We start from the raw sequence: 18,117 nt of genomic DNA on the forward strand, positions 1-18,117 counted from the left end.
GAGAAAATCATAAACGAATGTTCTCCCGTGTTCATCTAATGGTACCATGAAAACTGCGGAATAGACCGACAAGACGGTTAATGATCCACACATACAAATAACAGCCAAGTCTACGTCCTCAACACATGGGATACTGCGCGACTAAAGTTCATAAACAAGTTTAAGACTCTAAGTTTGTATGAACACATGAACATCCCAAAACATTAAAAGCAAAAAGGGATTAGGTACGAGATTACTCACTTGATAAACGATGCGGTGTAAGATAAAGCAAGAACCAACTTTAAACAAGCACAAGTTAACCTATAAATAAGATTATTGTTTTAATGATTTGTTTCAAGTCTTGATTATAAGTTAGCATAATTAATAAGTAAATTATTTTATATATATATATTACCAGAAAACAGAGCAGAACAGGGAGGAAGACGGAGGCAAGAGAGGAGGCGGCAGAGGAAAAACAACGGCAAGGAGCAAGAGAGAACAGGAGAGTGTAAGTGTTTTGTGTGTGTAGTGTTATGAAAATAGTACTATATATAGGTAAACCCTAGGGGACACAAACCCTAGAAAAGATCTCCAAAAGTAAAAGAAAAGATATCAACAGTAAAAAGTTCTGAAAAGTAAAGATATCAAAAGATATGGTAGCAGGGAAAAAGAGAAAAAGGCTGACAGGATTCAGAAAAAGGCATGGGAGAGGACAGATAAAGTACTGGTCAAGCATGGCAAAAGCAGATTCTCAAAAGATTATGTCAGTCACTTTTTCTGTCAACCAATGGGGTTGGTGCGCATGCTGCGCCGAAAGTAACTTTTCAGACATAAAGCAGATTAGGTCAACAGCTCAAAAGATAAGACAACACAAAAGCAAACGGCTAGATTTAAACAGAAAACTCGAAGGATTCAGCGCGAGAAGGCTAAGGCGCGAAGGCAGACACAGAAGGTCAAGAGAGCGCGAGCGCGAAGGCAGACAGAACCAACCTTAACGCGTCGCGGAAAGAACTACATTTCTAAGCGTGCCGCGGGAAGAATCACATTTCTTAGCGCGCCGCGGGAGGAACTAAAATTCCTAGCGCGCCGCGGGAAGAACTATAATTCTTCGCGCGTCGAGGGATGAACTACGATTCTTAGCGCGCTGCGAGAACTACAAATCCTTAGCGCGTCGCGGGAAGAACTTCCGTTCTTAGCGCGCTGCGAGAAGAATTTCAATTCTTAACGCGCTGCGAGAAGAGTTCGTCTCGCGTATCGCTGAAACAGGTGGTCTTCACGCAGGATTCCTTGTAAGGGAGTCTGGCGCGTGGAGCTGCGCAGACAACCTTAGGCGGGAAGGAACAAAGGACAAGCAAAGAGTTAGAAGAAAAAGAGGGAAACAAGGCGGAAAGAGAGGAAAAAGTATATTATTATTATTAAAAGTAAAATATAAGTATAAATAAATATTAAATCATAAAAGAAAGAGATCGGATAAGAGAAACGGGTACCTGGGTCGGGTCGGATCGGGGCAGATGTTACAAAACCAAGTATTAGAAAAACTCATTTTATGCACCTCTGCTTACGAATATCATTATGTATTATTGAGATTTATTTTAAAACCTAATTGTTCAAGTTCAATCTTTTCCTTTTAAAATGTGATATAAACGTTATAAGAAATATGAGTGGCATAATTATAAGTATATAAGTAAACATTATGTAGGGGAGGGATAATTTGAGAACCTTGTTAAGTTTTAAAAACTTAATAACTTAATTTTTAACCACACATTTAATTAAATAAATTAGATTATGTGGTTGAGATTAAATTTAATTAAAAAATTAAGTAGGAGAGAGAATAAAGATATATACTGATTACACTAATTTATACGTTCGTTACACCTATGTAAAAAGTCGGCTCGGTTCGTAAAAAATTCTGTAATCTTTTTACGTACATGTAACCTACATATATTACGTATATGTAAAAAAAATCACAAAAAAAAATGTTACATTGAGTTATTTCAAGTTCTTAAAACTCAAAGTGGTTATCAAAAGAAATCAATCCACGTTATGTATCACATTGTATAGTTTCTCTTAATCATATCATAATTAAAAATATTGAACCAGAAAACTAAGATTTAAAATAAAATTTATATAATCTATAATATATAAAAACGAAAACCCTAAAATCCAACGTCTCGCGATGTGGTCGTTCCCCCTTTTACGGAAGCCATTAGATTGCTTGATTTTTAAATTGAGACCTCTCATTGATTTAACCCAAATTCATGGGTATGGGTCTTAAAATCAGATAGCTCTTAAACGGGTTAAAACATCTCATTAAATTAAAAAATAATCTTACCAAATATTTGATGTGAAAATCCTATAAAATAGGGATATACTAACATTTAATATCCAATTTAAAAAGAAAAAGATATTATTTATAATTAATAAACAATTTTATAGTAAAAAACATAAGCGGGTCATGGGTCACCAAATCCAGATAGTTTTTAAACGAGTTATAACATATCATTTATTTATGAAGCCCTTTCATCATCAAACCCTAAGTATATTATTAACTTTCTTACAATAAAGAAAATTAAAATCCAAAAAATAAATATTAAAAAACAAAAAATGTAAAACAACCATTCTCTCAAGCAATCAAACTGCTTTATTTGTAAATGAAGGCTTCTCACATATTTGACCCGAATTCATGGGTAAAGCTCTCACAAAACCCAGATAGCTCTTAAACAGGTTATAACATCTCATTATATTAAAAATTAATCTAATCAAATATTTGATATGAAAATCTTATAAAATATGGATATACTAAAAATTAATATCCTATTTTATTAAAAAAATATATTTTTATAATTAAGAAACAATTCTATAATAAAGAAAATAAACGGGTAATGGGTATCACGAAACCCAGATAGCTTTTAAACCAGATTATAACATATCATTTATTTGTGAAACCATTTTATCATCAAACCTCAAGTATATTAATTATTAACTTTCTTACAATAAATAAAATTAAAATCCAAATATACATATATAAATATTAAAAACGAATAATGTAAAACAACCCCCGTAACACGGGGGGATATAATCTAGTAGAAATATATATCTTGTTACGAAAAGCAGCTTAAATGGACCACTCGTGAGTTCTGCCGCGTTTAAAAGAGCTCCATCCGAAATCTGCATTTACACCGCATTCTCGGGTTTAAAATACAAAAAAAAAGAAATGATAAAATTGGATAGGGGGAGAAAGGAAAAGAAATAATATATTTAAAAGATATTCTCGAGTTAAAATAAAAGAATATAAAAGAAAGTGTTAATTACATTCTTGAGTTAAATAGGAAGGAAAACATAGGAAAAAACATTGTAACTTTACAATCATGTCCTTATTATTGAGTTAGATAGGAAGGAAAAAATATGATAAATTAGTAATATGATACATGCTTATAAACTTTCCTTTCGAATCAGGCCATATTTGGTTGGAAAGTTTTGAAGGAAAAAAGCCATAACTTTTTTTTTCATTCCCTTTCTTTTCTTTTAATGAAAAAACTCAAGAATGAAAAAAGGAAAATTTTCTTATTTTTTCTTTTCCAAACTCTTAAATAAAAAACTCAAGAATGTAGTGTTAAAGAGATTAAAGAAAAGAAAGATAACAATATAGTTTACTAAAATATTCCCCAGGCTGAAGGAAAATATAAATAAAATTAAAGATTTTATTTGTTTCCGATATGTTTTATAAAATTCCTTTAATCGAGTAGTCTTTTTAATAATTTATTTATAAAAACAAAAAAAAAAGAAGCAAGAATCATGAAAAGGGACAAGCCAATTGTGCCAGCTAAAACCCCATAACTTTCAACAACCCCAACTAAATCTAGTGAACTCAACTCCTTTTTTAACTTCCAACAAGAATATGTTCATCCCCTTTAGACAAAACTCAATGGCACTTTATTCATATCCAACAGTAGTGTTTGCACTCCTGGTGATCACAATACTGATGCCGACCGCATACGCGCAAGCTCAAACGTGTGCATCAAAGCTAGTCCCTTGTGCCCCGTACCTTAACACCACCATAACGCCGCCTAACACTTGTTGTGATCCGATCAAGGAGACCGTGGCCACTGATCTACCGTGTTTGTGTAATTTGTATTCGAATCCAGATTTTTTGTCTGGACTTGGGATCAATATTAGTCAGGCTCTTCGGCTTCCTCGCTTGTGTGGAGTAAGTTCGGACACAAGCGTTTGTAAAAACGGTTAGTTTAATATTTTCTCTTTTAGTTGATGCAAGTTTTCTTGGGGGCTGTTTGGTAGCCTCTTAACAGTCATTAAAAGGCTACCTTTTAATGGTTGTCTCTTAACCATTCAGACTTAAGGCTATCTCTTAACCATTAAGAGGTGAGGTAGCCTCTTAATAACTGCTAAGAGGCTACCAAACTGCCCTTCGTTACCTAATGTGTGATTATGCTATGGGTGATTCGGTTCTAATGATCAGGATTGAATAATATTGGATTAGAGAAAGATATGAATTGATTATGATGAGGCATTGCTAGCTTCAATTGATGATGTGAATTAATTATTAGTGTAATAATATATTTTGATGCAGTTCATGCTCAAGCTCCAGGTGGATCTAGCACTAAACCTCCACCAGGTATTGCCAATTTGTCATGATCTCTTAGACTGTTTTAGCCGATAAGATAATCAGTTTGTTTTTAGTTATAGTTGGTTACATCAACCCGAACATTGATGTTTATTTATGTCATGTCATGCCAGACTAACACTCTAAAGTGGTGTCGGTTTCTAGTTGACCCATTTAACGTTTATTGCGTATCATTTCATCTAACACTAATGAAAGAAGAGAATCAAGAGTATTGGTAGCTAGAACTTATAATTAATGAATAAAGTTGTTTAACTTTTAGACCCAAAGTTAATTTCATATTTGAAATTGAAAAATCAAAATATTATACTTTAAATTTAACACATTTTAGCTGGTTAATTCGTTTATCAAATGGGTTGTGCTTGGATTAATCCATTTATTAAACATGTCAAGTTCAGGTTGATTTATTTTATGAAACGGGTTACATTAACTGATTTGCAACCTATTTGTTTTCATGTTATGTTTATATCATGTTTCTGATCACGTCAACATTTGCTACCTCTAATATATTCACTATCAACAGTTTTATTTTCACTTTTGGATAATTTAAAGTATAATTAGTCAATCTATTGGGGCTTCAAGTTGACTTGACACTTGGTTTATTTTCACCTTAGCTCCACCACAACCTTTTATAAAATAAAATTTTCAAATAAATACACATTATATTTCTATTTTACGACTGATACCATATTGATGCATACAGCATATTTCCATTGGTTAAATATTGAATTGTAAATGTTACACTATGTGTATATAGTATATACACACAATATCATGAAAGTTACTAAACTCTAGAGCCTATAGACGACCGGCGAGCCCAAATGTAGTCTCTACCAACAATTTGATTATTTTTGTTTCATGTTGTTCGTGTTTGTATTTTAGCTCGTGTCTGGAGTTGTCGCCTCTAGTGATAGTCAAAGATTTTGAACGTATGACCCAATTATTTAATTTTTTGTCTTTTTATTTTCGTTTATTTTAAGTATATTAGTCAATTTAGTGGTGGCTTCAATTTGACTAACTCGAATATGTGAAATATAAGGAAAAGGAAACGAGGCAGGTAGATTAATAAACCACATCACTCTCCTAATATAATTGTGTGTTTTGCAGCTAGTACTCCGAGTAGGAATGGTGCGGTTAAGATCGCTTCAAGTGAGGTTATTGGTTTGTTATTTATATCGGCTTCAATGATGTTATTATAATCCAGTTCATTCATTCGAGCATATCACATAAATATGATTCATTGTTATAATGGAATTCTTATTTGTATAATATCATCGTACAATTAATATTCATGATCGCATAATATCATTGTACCAAGTAAAGTTCAAGCCCATATACAAGTTCAAAATCGTTACTCGATGCCGATTAGTATTATCAAATACAAGAAAGTAAAGCTTTGTTAAGATTAAGCATGGACCACATCTAATTAACGGCTGTGGTTATTTTTTTATAGAAGGAACAAATTAGCATGTATTCTATAAAAAAACTAATTTATATAAACTTTGGTCAAACAAGAAAGTGTAGGTTTGTATCTTTTATAAGAAGATGTCCAACAGATTGGAGAACATGATATAACAATTCACAAACACAAAATCTTCTTGTTAATCACAATGATAAACTTCGTAAAACAAACAGATCTTTGATTTAAAGTAAACCGAAGATGGAATCAACAAAACGATCTAGGAAACAACTAACAAACTACAACATCAATTATCATTTTAGTGAATGATTATAATAGCTCAAGAACACAAAAGTGACGATCAAAATACAATTGGACGCCCTATATCGTAAAACCGAGAAGAGACCTATCTAACTGGAAAAATATCTCGAATATCCTTTTAAAGTATAGTTCTTCTAAGTTGCGGCCCATCACATACACACATCTTTAGCCCAATCTTCATATCCAACATGTTAAGCCCAAGCTACACTCACTTGAATCATAAGCCCATATTAGCAGCACTCCACTTAAGCCCAAAACCAGATTTTAACAAGAAAAGAAACAAAAGGAATTAATCAACAATTCACCAAAACAAACATACCAAAATAGTTGTTTATTAAACTGATATTCTATCTATCCTATTAAAACAAAATCATTATTCTGCATGTTATTCAACTAGAGCAATCAACTAAAATGTCAATTAATACTATTATCATTTATAGAATTACTAAGTTACAAAGGTAAGTTTAAATGTTGTATTAAATGAGATTTTTAAATATTTATGAATTATAAAATTTTATTTAACATTATTTATATCTTATGAATCTATAAGGTACGTTATTACGTATATTATTAAATTTTATTTTATTGTTTTAACCACCCATGTATTACACGGGCTATATCTTTACTATCTTATATATTTCAAGATAAATTCTTTTTTCTAAATTTCATATAGTTCTGGTAAGTTTTTGTTACTTATATTAGTAGAAGATCAGCCTTCCAAAAGTTTTTAAAATAGCTCTCAAATTTTAGTAGATGATTAAAATCATAAAGTGGAAACTATTTGCATAATACAAAGAATAATATCGATTTAAGAAATACAAAAATATGACAAGGCAGAAGATTTATCGTCTCCTCTTCTCTCATATTTGGCTCTTGATTTTGACTTGTATATATCTAAGATTTCGTCACACTTAGTGTTACTTATTAACCTCTTGCAAAACAACATGGGGGAATCAAACCACCTTTTAAAACCCAATAAAAGGAGCCTTTGAGCAATTAGAAAGTTATGGTCAGTATCCCAAAAGTTCTTAAATGACAGGCTATATTTGATGGATAGTAGATCAAATTTGGTCTCAAGTTAGAGGTGTTGATGAAGTGCCCGTGACAAGCAGCGAAGGCAGCAACAACAAAAGTCATGTGTTGTGAGAATTTGCTCAAAGACAACAAAAAGGTAAAAAGCATTAATCATTGTTCCCGGAGGTATCAGTTTGGCGTAAAGCCACAAAAAAGAGTGTGCTTCGCTCATATAGTTTGCTTGAATTGAGGGAGAAGTCAAAGCCAATTGTAGGTCGTCAATTAAGCCATGAAAAAACCTAATAACATAGCCAGGTAGGATAAGTAGGGTATCGTATCCACTAGAAGCATGTGATTACTGATTAGTAAAACACGTCTTGTTTAACTGTAAACGCAAAAGTGGATTGAAGACTGGGTTAAACAAGAACTATAAACTAATTTTCCAAGCAACTTAAGAAGCAAGAAATACAAACGAGTTGAATGGTTATGAAAAAATAGTCACAATGAATTCTAGTTTCGGGTTTAGTTACCTAGTTGCAATTAAATTACACATTTAGTTAATCACTTAATTTATCCATCTGGCTCACTCAATAACTTGTGTCCTCCATCTATTTTTATTTGTAAACCTGCCAAAACACTTAATTTATCAATGTGATTTATCTTTCTTTCTCCAAGCAATTAACTCACTAAGTCACTGCAATTAGTTTTACCTTAGATAACTAAATTGTCATGAAGACCATTAAATTCCTCCCTTTTAACGTACACTATGTTTGACCTAACGTGACATGTGTGACTTGTGTTGGGCTTTTTAATTATGTTTAGAGAAGATGGCAGGCGAAACGTGTAGGAGCAGCAGGGTAGCATCGACGAGAGAACTCCCTCTAATGCACGTCAAGGGGGCAACAACAACTTCACCGTGTGTGACGAGCTCGTCTATAAGAGCCACATGGCCATGCTAGATTTCAATCTAGATGAATTTGTCTTGGGGGTACTTGGGGTGAGCTTTTAAAAACTGCTTATTTGATTTTTAAAAAGTAAAAGTTGTTTGTTAAGCTTCAGTTTAAAGCTTGAGAAGCTTTTTAGAATTGTTTTTGCTTTTCAAAAATCAATAAGCAGTTTTAAGAAGCTCAGCCAAAACACCCCCGTAGTTTGTATTATACTATTAATATAATTGTATAACTTGTTTGTCTTATTTTTTGGATCTAACAATTTTTATTTTCACAAGCAGTAACCATACTAAAGTTATGGTCCACGGTGTTATTGTAAAATGGAAAGGCATCTATGTTGCAGACAAAACTTCATGTTAAGCGTTTTCGTCTAATTAAATATTTAATGCTTGTTAGTGTATGTGCCTACTTAACTTTACGTTATTAACATTGACTGAGAGCATATATATGTTACAGTACAATTGGTAATCAAAACGTTAAAAGCTAAAGATAAGAAGAAAATAAGAACACAGACGAAGGAGATTAATCTCAAATCATTAGCTACTGGTTCCATTAGATTGGTGTGGTTTAAGTACAAAGTCATATTAGCAAACTATCAATTTGACCCCTACATTATTACATTTTGAGCCTTCTACTATTTGTACCGTAACAATATATGGACATAATATTGATGGAATCCCAAGTTCCCAACATATATAGCGGAGATAATTCATGATTTTTTAGTGCGGTACTGTGGTGACGCTATGAGGGATGCGTCTAGTGCTTGACAAACAACGAGATGGTCGTGATTTTAAGACCAAACGTGACTTAATCATCATGTTATACCCTCCATTGTAGATATCATCGATTTATTGGTGCAAGATTATCAAGATGGTTCGTACTACTTTAACTTTATTCTAATATACACATTTTTATACTAATTATAAGTACTTTTTGTTAAAGTTTTGAGACACCGACATAAAGAAGGCAAAGTTGAAAAGTGCTACCAAGTTCATAACACTGAGTAAGGGGAAGTCATCCTGACACATTGTGGTTGATCCGTTTGGCACAGCATCAAAGGAACTTTCTAATTTTTTTTAAACGTTCCCTAACATTTGTATTTGTTTAATAATTAATAACTTAACTTTCCATCACAGAGCACGGACGTGTTCTCCCTATCCTCGAGTTTTTTTAAAAGGACGCACACATTTAGAGATCGGTGAGGGGCTCGTCTTCGTTTGTGCCATAGTTCCCTTATGCAAAATCCCATGAAGTGAATATATGATTTTTTTTTAATCTAAAGCAGCTTTTTATACTATTACTCATTGTTTAAGGTTTAGTGTTAATGTTATGACACTCTTGGGTAGACATTATACACTAAATTGTTAATTAGCAAATGTATAGTGGATAATGGTATATTTGTAGCAATTATGTTATCGATTTTTTTATAAACTAATACTTTTTATTATTTTGTTTTGATTAACCGCATTACGTCATGATTTCTAATAGTCTATCATCTAACGGATCTGTTTAACTATGAAATTGATCGGTTTTATAGCAAGCAAATGTATTGCAAAGAAAAGTTTAATTGTAAAACCTTAAAAACATAGAAAGTAAAAATAAAAAATAAATAAAAAAAGGGTAAAAGTTCAAATATTAAAATAGTCTTAACCCTGTATCAAACTAGTTAATGTAATATTTTAAATTATCTTTAAACACTTAAAGTTTGGAGTAGGTTACCAAAAGCAAGAGATAATTTATCTTCCTGAATACTTAACCAGAATTAGACACCTTTTTATGAGCCCCACGGTTGGATTTTGAAATACGGGTGGTCGATTACTTCAAAAAGCACTTGCAATATTTTTCTCTATACCAAACCCCCCATTTTCAACATCTTTTTCTATTAAAGTACAAATGTCAATTTCTTTAGATTCATGTCATCATTGATCACATAGTTGATCAAATATCTCCCATTTCTAAAAGTGCACTCAACAACTAGTTTGAATTCAATAACAAAGTCTTGAGATATTAAGGTTTTAACTACCCTAAACTAAAACTTTGCGACCAAACATAATTACTCTTATTACCGTGTTAAGTTGATCATCCGAATCACGATTAGTAGTGTGACTTGTTTAGAACCCATTGATTTCTTGATATTTATACAATATAAACGAATGTGATGTTTATGATTTTGGTGTCATTAGCTTATTTAATTGAGTGATCAAGATTTACTTGTATAGCAATTGAGAAATCATAGTAAATGAACACAAATGTTCATTTTCTAAATAAACGAAAATGAACATAAATATTTGTTCCGTTAAGTGTTTGTGTTCGTTTAAAAATAAATGAACGAGCACGAGCATGCCTTCGTTCATGTTCATTCGATTCGTTCACATGCTCTCATAATTCACATTGATAAATGTATCGGTCTCAATCTCTAGGCTCTATCAATTTTATTTGTGTTCGTAAACCGTTTGTGAACACATTTCATTTTCTTAATAAGCGAACACGAACATAAAATATCAGTCGGAAAGTGTTTGTGAACCGTTCGTGAACACATTATTTCCTTAACAAACGAACATGAACAAAACCTTGTTCGAGTTCATTAGATTCCTTTACAGCCCTACCGGTGACTAATCATCGAATCCCATGGAAAAATAACTCCCCAGATCCGGCACAAGCCTTTCTCCGGCTCCGGTCCATGTAGCCTTATATATTTAAGAATAAAGACGCGTGTACACACTAAATTACATATTTATTTCAAACTAGACTTGAACCCTAAAAATCACTTGGTTGATGGACAACATAGTAGGTACCGATATTATCGATATCGAATACTCGATATCGATGTTAAAACGAGGATTTCGGTACTGAAATGAGTAGTACCGGTATCGAAACCAGGTTTTTAAGAAAGTTGGGATCGGTATCAACCAATACCAACGCCGGTGTTTACTGAATTTTTCCTACGGTACCGGTACCGAACCAGTACCGTACTAGTATCGAAACAAAAATTTTCGATACCAAGCTCATCCCTACAACATAGTAATGCATTGGATACAGCTGGCCCAAAGGCTTGTTGGTAAGCCGATAGTTATTTGTCGGCTCGGAAGCTTCACAATCATCTTAAAATAGTTGAGGAAATTACTACATTAGCCCACTTGAATGACTTGATTAATTTCTCATCCTTTTTTGTAGTTTACTCCTATTATAGATTCTTAATTCTTTAAAGTTTCAAGAATGTTGAATAAGATATTCTAACTTACAATTAGCGAAGCAAATAATTTGCAAGACAAAGAGTATCTAATTTAAAATCTTGATTATCTGATATATTTCTTTCTCTCTTTACGTCTGGAGTTTTGTGAAATACCATCATTGAATATAACATGGATCGCTCGATCAATGAACACATGAGCTATCAGGCTACTTGCGCAACTGAAGTAGCTAGAGAGATTATACACACACACACAAGATTTTCGGTCATCAAATAAAAATTTATTAAAACTTGTTAATTGGTATAACATACGAGAGCAATTGTGTATCTTATTTAGTTTTTTTGACATTATAATATTTTTTAAGGATTTCGATCAAAGCTTTCGGGTTCTCAAAACTTTTGATGAAGAATCTTTTGAGTTCAACGGTTTATTCTTGAAACCATTTGTTCAATTGTTTGCGCCATCGTTTGTATCAGTGTGTGATTTAAATAAAAAGAAACACTAGATAGGAGAGAAAACAAAACAATGAGAAAAAAAAATTGAATAAAAGAAAACGATATTTTTAAACAATTTATTTATTAAATAATTTACAACAGAGATAAAAAGTCAACCATTCCACAGGGTGAGAAAATAGCTGGTTTAAACTGTGAAATATCAGGTCAATAATTCTCATTGGTTTACTATTTACATCATAAGTCTATAACATCTTAATCTATAAATGCAATTATTATTTACTACTACTAAAAAATAAATGACAAGTTCAACTAACTAAAAGTTATTATCTAATGGTTAGTTATCACATTCTCAATAAATGCAACTCTAGTAATTTTTTACTTTAACTATTTAGAAAAAAGAATTATTAATTTTAGATGACAATCTAACAAAAATATTTAAACAAAAGTATTGTTGAATAGAAAAAACATATATATACATATAACATAAAAATATAGCAACTAATCATTGCTAGCTTTAATGATTTTTTACAGATGTAAAAGAAAACAAATTAAAATATATAAAAAGTTTATATATATCACACCAAACAAGCTAGGTTGTCATTAAAAAAATTAAATACTTTTTATACATATCTATAAGGAGAAAAGAGTTTATTATAAAGTTACACTTAAGTGCCTTTTTTGATAAATCTTTTTAAACAAAAAAAATGAAACTTAACCACGTTTGCTTGACTAATACTTAGGCGATTGAACATAATTAAAAAAGAGAGTGTAATAAAAGTAATGTAGATAATGGTTGATTGAATTTAAAAAAAAAAACTCTAATATATTGACTAAAAATACAATACAAATTTATCAAAACCATTTTATTAAAAAAAACAAAAATCGAGTCACAGTGTTACACAATTTTATTAATTATTTTTACACCAAAAATTAAACAAAAAGTTTGAAGTATAGTGAACAGATTTGTGTTTTAACAAAATGTGATGATTTCATTAACTAAACGTAGTTTCATTAATGGTATAAGTTTCTAGTCAAACCTGATCAAATAAACCAAAAATTGTGATTGGCTTGTTATAATAAACTCATTTAATGTTATAGACTATGGTGCAAATGAAAATAGACTATGATGAGGGGTTTTAGGAGCGGAAGGCTACAAAATAAGGACGACTTTTAACATGTGGTATCATGTTGGCAAATGAACGATGTTTTTTTATGAGTATGGTGTTGTAGCCCAAAAATCCTCCCTTTCCCCAGGCTTGCCATTGATCTATTTAATAAAATGATAATATTCTTCTAACCTTCACCAGCGACAAGTTCTTGTCGCCCCCTACCCCGGGGGGGGGGGGGGGGGGGGCTGTTGCCGCCTAATACCGCCCCACTGCGGCTTGTCTAAAATTCCCAAAATTTGTTCCCTCTAATTTTTGTTTCCAGAATTGTCCCTACATATCGTGTCGCCGACGTGTGTATTAGCAAACCAATCATTGAAAGACGCGTGGTCGGATTAGTCGTCAACGATGTGTTATCTAGGCTATCCCGTCACTGACAATATGTTGTCCCTAACCACTAGCGAAGCTTACTTTGGGGGGGGGGGGGGGTCCCCCCCCCCATGGTTTTTTCACGTAGTAGTGTAAATTTACCTGTTTTCGTCTGACATTTTTTATGCGTAGTGTAAATTTAGGCATTTTCGGCCGAAAATTTGAGTCCGGCCCTCCATCGTTTGTGAACTTTAATTTGTATACATTTTGAGCTCCCCCCCAGTGTTTTAACCTATCGCGTTGTCAGACTGCTCTTTAAATATATTTAGTTGCCCCCTATTATGTTAGTAGCAGATCACGTTGTCTTGCCCTTATGTTAGTAGATCACGTCATCTTTGTCTTTTGCTAGTAACAGATCTTCTATTAACATAAAGCCAAGACAACGTGATCTACTACTAACATAAGATGAAGATGACATAATCTACTAATGTAAAACGAAGAAGGCGTGATCTACTACTAATATAATTAGGGGGGTGGGGCTAGATATAATTAAATATTAAAGAGCAGCCCAACGACTTGATAGGTTAGGGACAACTACCGTTGGCGACAGGATAGCCTGAATAACATATCGTCGAGACTAATTCTGGCCATGCGTCTTTCTGTGATTGGTTTGCTAACACGTCGCCGAAATTATATCAAATAGGCCGCCGGCTACACGTTAAGTTGGAGGCAATTCCAGAAACAAAATTGGAGGGTGCAAATATGAAATCTCTTTCTATTAACGGGACCTTCTCATTTGCATTTGAAGTTTCTTTCAAAACCTTGCTCTAATCGATGAATTAGTAATAACTTCAAAATTTAATTAGGATGTCTATTAATTTTTAACACCGAGTATTAAATTAGCAGCACACATATTAAGGAAGGGTGTTAATTACTGCAGAAAGGAATTAATTTTTGCATGTTTTTATGATCTAACTGATACACATATTCATGTGGTCAAGCTAGCCAGGTAGTTGTGTAGACATTAATTGACGGTAGAATGATGCAAGTGATTTCAGAAATGTTGACATTTGGCATTGTAGCATGCAAGTTTGTTGGCACAAGTTTGTCTTAACTAAAAAAAGCCAAAAGCATTTATATAAGCTAGTTAGTCATATTGGTGATGACTACATTCATTCATTTCGTATTTTCATTCATTCATTCAGAAAGAAAGAAAGTGATAACAATTAACAAAGTAGCAGGTAACAATGATGCAAGATTTGTTGCCTGTGCTGTTGATGGTACTTGTACAGTTTGAGTATGCAGGTATGAACATCTTCTCCAAGCTGGCAATGGATTCCGGGATGAATCCTTACATCCATGTGGCTTATCGTCAAATCTTTGCCTCTCTTGTTATTGTCCCTTGGGCTTATTTCATAGAAAGGTATATATTTCCCATTTTCTTTATTAATATTCTTCTGGTTTTCTTCATGGCCGTTTTAATCTTTCTTAATCTTTCTGGAGGCCTAAAACACACAACAATTTAGAGGCAATTTTCATAAGAAAAATTGTATCCGTAATTATCAAGGTCGTCCTGGCCCTAAGAATACAAATAATATTTAGAGTCTGGGACATGTCAAATACGGGCTCGAGAATATAAAAAAATAACAAATCTTTCCGACTTCTGCGAGCGTCAGTCTCTAGTATAGTGGCTTTGTGACCGTACAACATATATAAGTTGTAAAGGACTGCCTTTTTTTCTTTTTTATTTTGTTAAATGTTAATGGCTATTGGGTTTAAATCATTTAATGAGCTTATTAATTAAAGACTTAAAGTGGGTTTATTTTCTCAAACGAGCCTAAAAATTTGTTTCTTCAAATGTATATATAAAAAATAAATTTTTTCTTTTTAAAAAAACCTTGGTCCTATGGGAACCTGTGCCTTTGGTAGTCACTCTACTCGCCCTCCCCATGGCTGACCATGATAATTATAGACCACGAACCATATTGTGAAACAATCTCAAAACCAAAATTATCTATATATAATTTGTTACCTTTTAAATTTAGAGACTCTAGAAAAGTGAGTGCCTGTCATTGCTTTATTTCACTCTCCCTGAGCCACCCTACTCTTCTGTTTCGCATAGTGCTTATCGATTAGAATGTTGAAGAACTAGCGTTTATTGAAGAAGCTATAGAGTCGATTACAAAAAGTACCAGTGAAACAACACCGAATGTTGTAAACATTATATAACAAATCCGTAATGCTAATTTGGAAAATCCATATAAATGTGATAAAAAAGTTAAACTCGATAAAAATGAGACGACAAATTTTGTTGCAGGGGGAAAAGACCTCCAATGACGTTGCCGATTTTCATCCAAATTTTCGTCTGCTCATTGTTTGGGTAAGCTTACACACCACAACTATAATATAAATTCATTTTTAGAAAATTAATTTATGTGCATGCCTGCAGGTTGGCACTGAACCCGATCACATACTTTGTTGGTTTGAAGTACACGACACCAACCATTGGGTGTGCGCTATCGAATCTACTGCCAGGGATCACTTTTGTCATTGCCGTTGCAGTCAGGTAATAGCTAACTCTTAAGGTGTTGTTTAAGGTCAAGGAAAGAATGGTTTTGTACTTTTGTTTAATGATTTGATCTGTTTGTTGGATAGACAAGAAAGCGCAAAGCTGAAGACATTAGGTGGACAAGCGAAGTTGATAGGAACATTACTTGGGGTAGGGGGTGCCATGGTATTGGCTTTGTACCATGGGCCTTTCGTACCAATCCGCGGATCAAATATTCATTTAAAGATTGCTGCGGACCATGCTGGCCACACGCACGGGAGTCTTCTCGGACCTTTTCTGGTCATCGTCAGTGCTTTGACATGGTCAATTTGGTTCATTATCCAAGTAAGTCAAGCCAGTCGCGCGCCTACATATCTATCAAATTGAGAAATCAAATTAACTAATTTTGTTAACAAAATTCAGGCCAGAATGGGCGACAAGTATCCTGCTCCCCAATCAATCTCAGCTTTGATGTTGCTCATGGGCACAGTGCAATGCTGCCTAATTTGGTGTAATCATGGAGCCACACGCAAGTGAGTGGTCATTGTTTCCAGGCATCAGGGCGTTGGCTAGTGTATATGCGGTATGTACATTCTCTCTCTCTCTCTCTCTTGCTAGGTTTTATGAAGGCCAGGGCCGTCTCCGAAAATCATTATAAGTTTTTTGACCGAAGAGAAAATTTTTTTTGAGTTTTAAATAAAAGGGTTTTTATTGGGTTTAAACAATTAAATTTTTAAAAGAGATTACTTGGTTATGATTTGGGTTGTACAAAAACTTTTTTTTTAAATAAAACATAGGCTTATATTAGTTAAGTAATTGAGCTTAAATATTAAGAATACATATTATTTTTTCAAAAAAAAAAATTATAAGTTTTTTTAAGAAAAAAAATTCGAGGCTACTGGGTGATTAGGTCGGGGTCTGTAGACCAGCCGACCCTCCTTCAAAGCCGGCCTTGTGAGGCCTTTTAGGCTTATTTTGGTTTGGTGTGGAAGCCATATTGTTTAACTTTCTTGTTCCCTAAGCTAGCGGTTTAAGCTACTCCGTATAATTGTTCTCTATATATATAAACTCCATTATTAAGCCAATAAAAGAAAATTCATAACCGGAGCGCCTGGACACTGGTCCTGGTGCTTTGATGGTTTGACCGAACCACATACATATATTATATAGATGGTGTATAATTAATATGCAAGACGATGGATGTTTGCAGGGAGTTGCGTGTTCCGGGATAGGTGTTTGCATGATGTCATGGTGTATCCGTGTGTAGCCCCTTGTTGTTGGTTATTGTTGCAGCACTGAGTTGGGCATTTTTACGTGAGAAATTATTCCTTGGAACGTAAGTACAATTTTCAAAACTTATATACCTTATCATTCAAGATTATAATGCATGCTCGTTATTGTTGAATTTAATATATATTTATTGAACAGGGTGTTGGGGTCGGTGCTTATTGTGATAGGACTCTACACTGTATTATGGGGAAAGAGCCAGGAAATTGAACCTCAACCGGAATTACAAGATGCAAAGGAAGATATTGAGATGCATTGATGATATTTATGTTTAAGTAAAACAAGCTAGAAATTGAATAATGATTATGCAACTCCTGGCTATAAAATTACAAAGAGCAGTTGTAGTTGTAATTGTGTCTTGCAATGTTCAAATTGCATGCTACTTTATCATTGGCGTCGGCCTCACGATCGACCAGTATTTATCGGTTCAAGAAATGCGAGCAGTAGCCTCAGGGTCCATTATTTAAGTTTTGGGAGATTTTGTATGATATTCACATTAGACTTTGGAAAACTATATTTTCAAGACTTTCAAGAAGGCTTTCCTTTTTTAAAACAAACTAATATATCGGTGAGATAAAAACAGTTTTTGTGTTCATACAATCACACATACTTTCAAACAATAAACACAATTCAATCTTTTAGTTACCTCCATTTCGAGAAGCACAAAAAAACAACTTTTAGTTTGTTGTTTTCTATAAAATCTCTCCACATGGCCATTTTAAGAGTAATATAGTATTTTTGACAATGTTTACTTTAGAAAATAGTTACAAAGATGACTCAATACAACTTTGTTAATTTATAATATAATTACACATAAACCCTTAATCTTTACCTATTTATTTGACAAATTCATTTAGAATTG

General features: G+C 33.2%; 1 protein-coding gene and 1 pseudogene across 1 annotated transcript; both read left to right on the forward strand.

Annotated features, from left to right (window-relative positions):
* Positions 1-3,882: 3,882 nt before the first annotated feature.
* Positions 3,883-5,938, forward strand: LOC143617675 (non-specific lipid transfer protein GPI-anchored 7-like). The gene is made up of 3 exons (XM_077090157.1): positions 3,883-4,217; positions 4,568-4,612; positions 5,726-5,938. The coding sequence occupies exons 1-3, from the start codon at positions 3,905-3,907 to the stop codon at positions 5,815-5,817; spliced, it is 450 nt and encodes a 149-aa protein (XP_076946272.1). The 5' UTR covers positions 3,883-3,904; the 3' UTR covers positions 5,818-5,938.
* An 8,729-nt stretch (positions 5,939-14,667) lies between these two features.
* On the forward strand, positions 14,668-17,514 carry LOC143617679 (WAT1-related protein At1g09380-like; annotated as a pseudogene).
* Positions 17,515-18,117: the final 603 nt, after the last annotated feature.

This window comes from Bidens hawaiensis, unplaced genomic scaffold, assembly GCF_021521415.1.
Source record: "Bidens hawaiensis isolate Kalapana, Puna unplaced genomic scaffold, B.hawaiensis_p1.1 tig00056898_1, whole genome shotgun sequence".
In the NCBI taxonomy this organism is placed as follows: Eukaryota; Viridiplantae; Streptophyta; class Magnoliopsida; order Asterales; family Asteraceae; genus Bidens; species Bidens hawaiensis.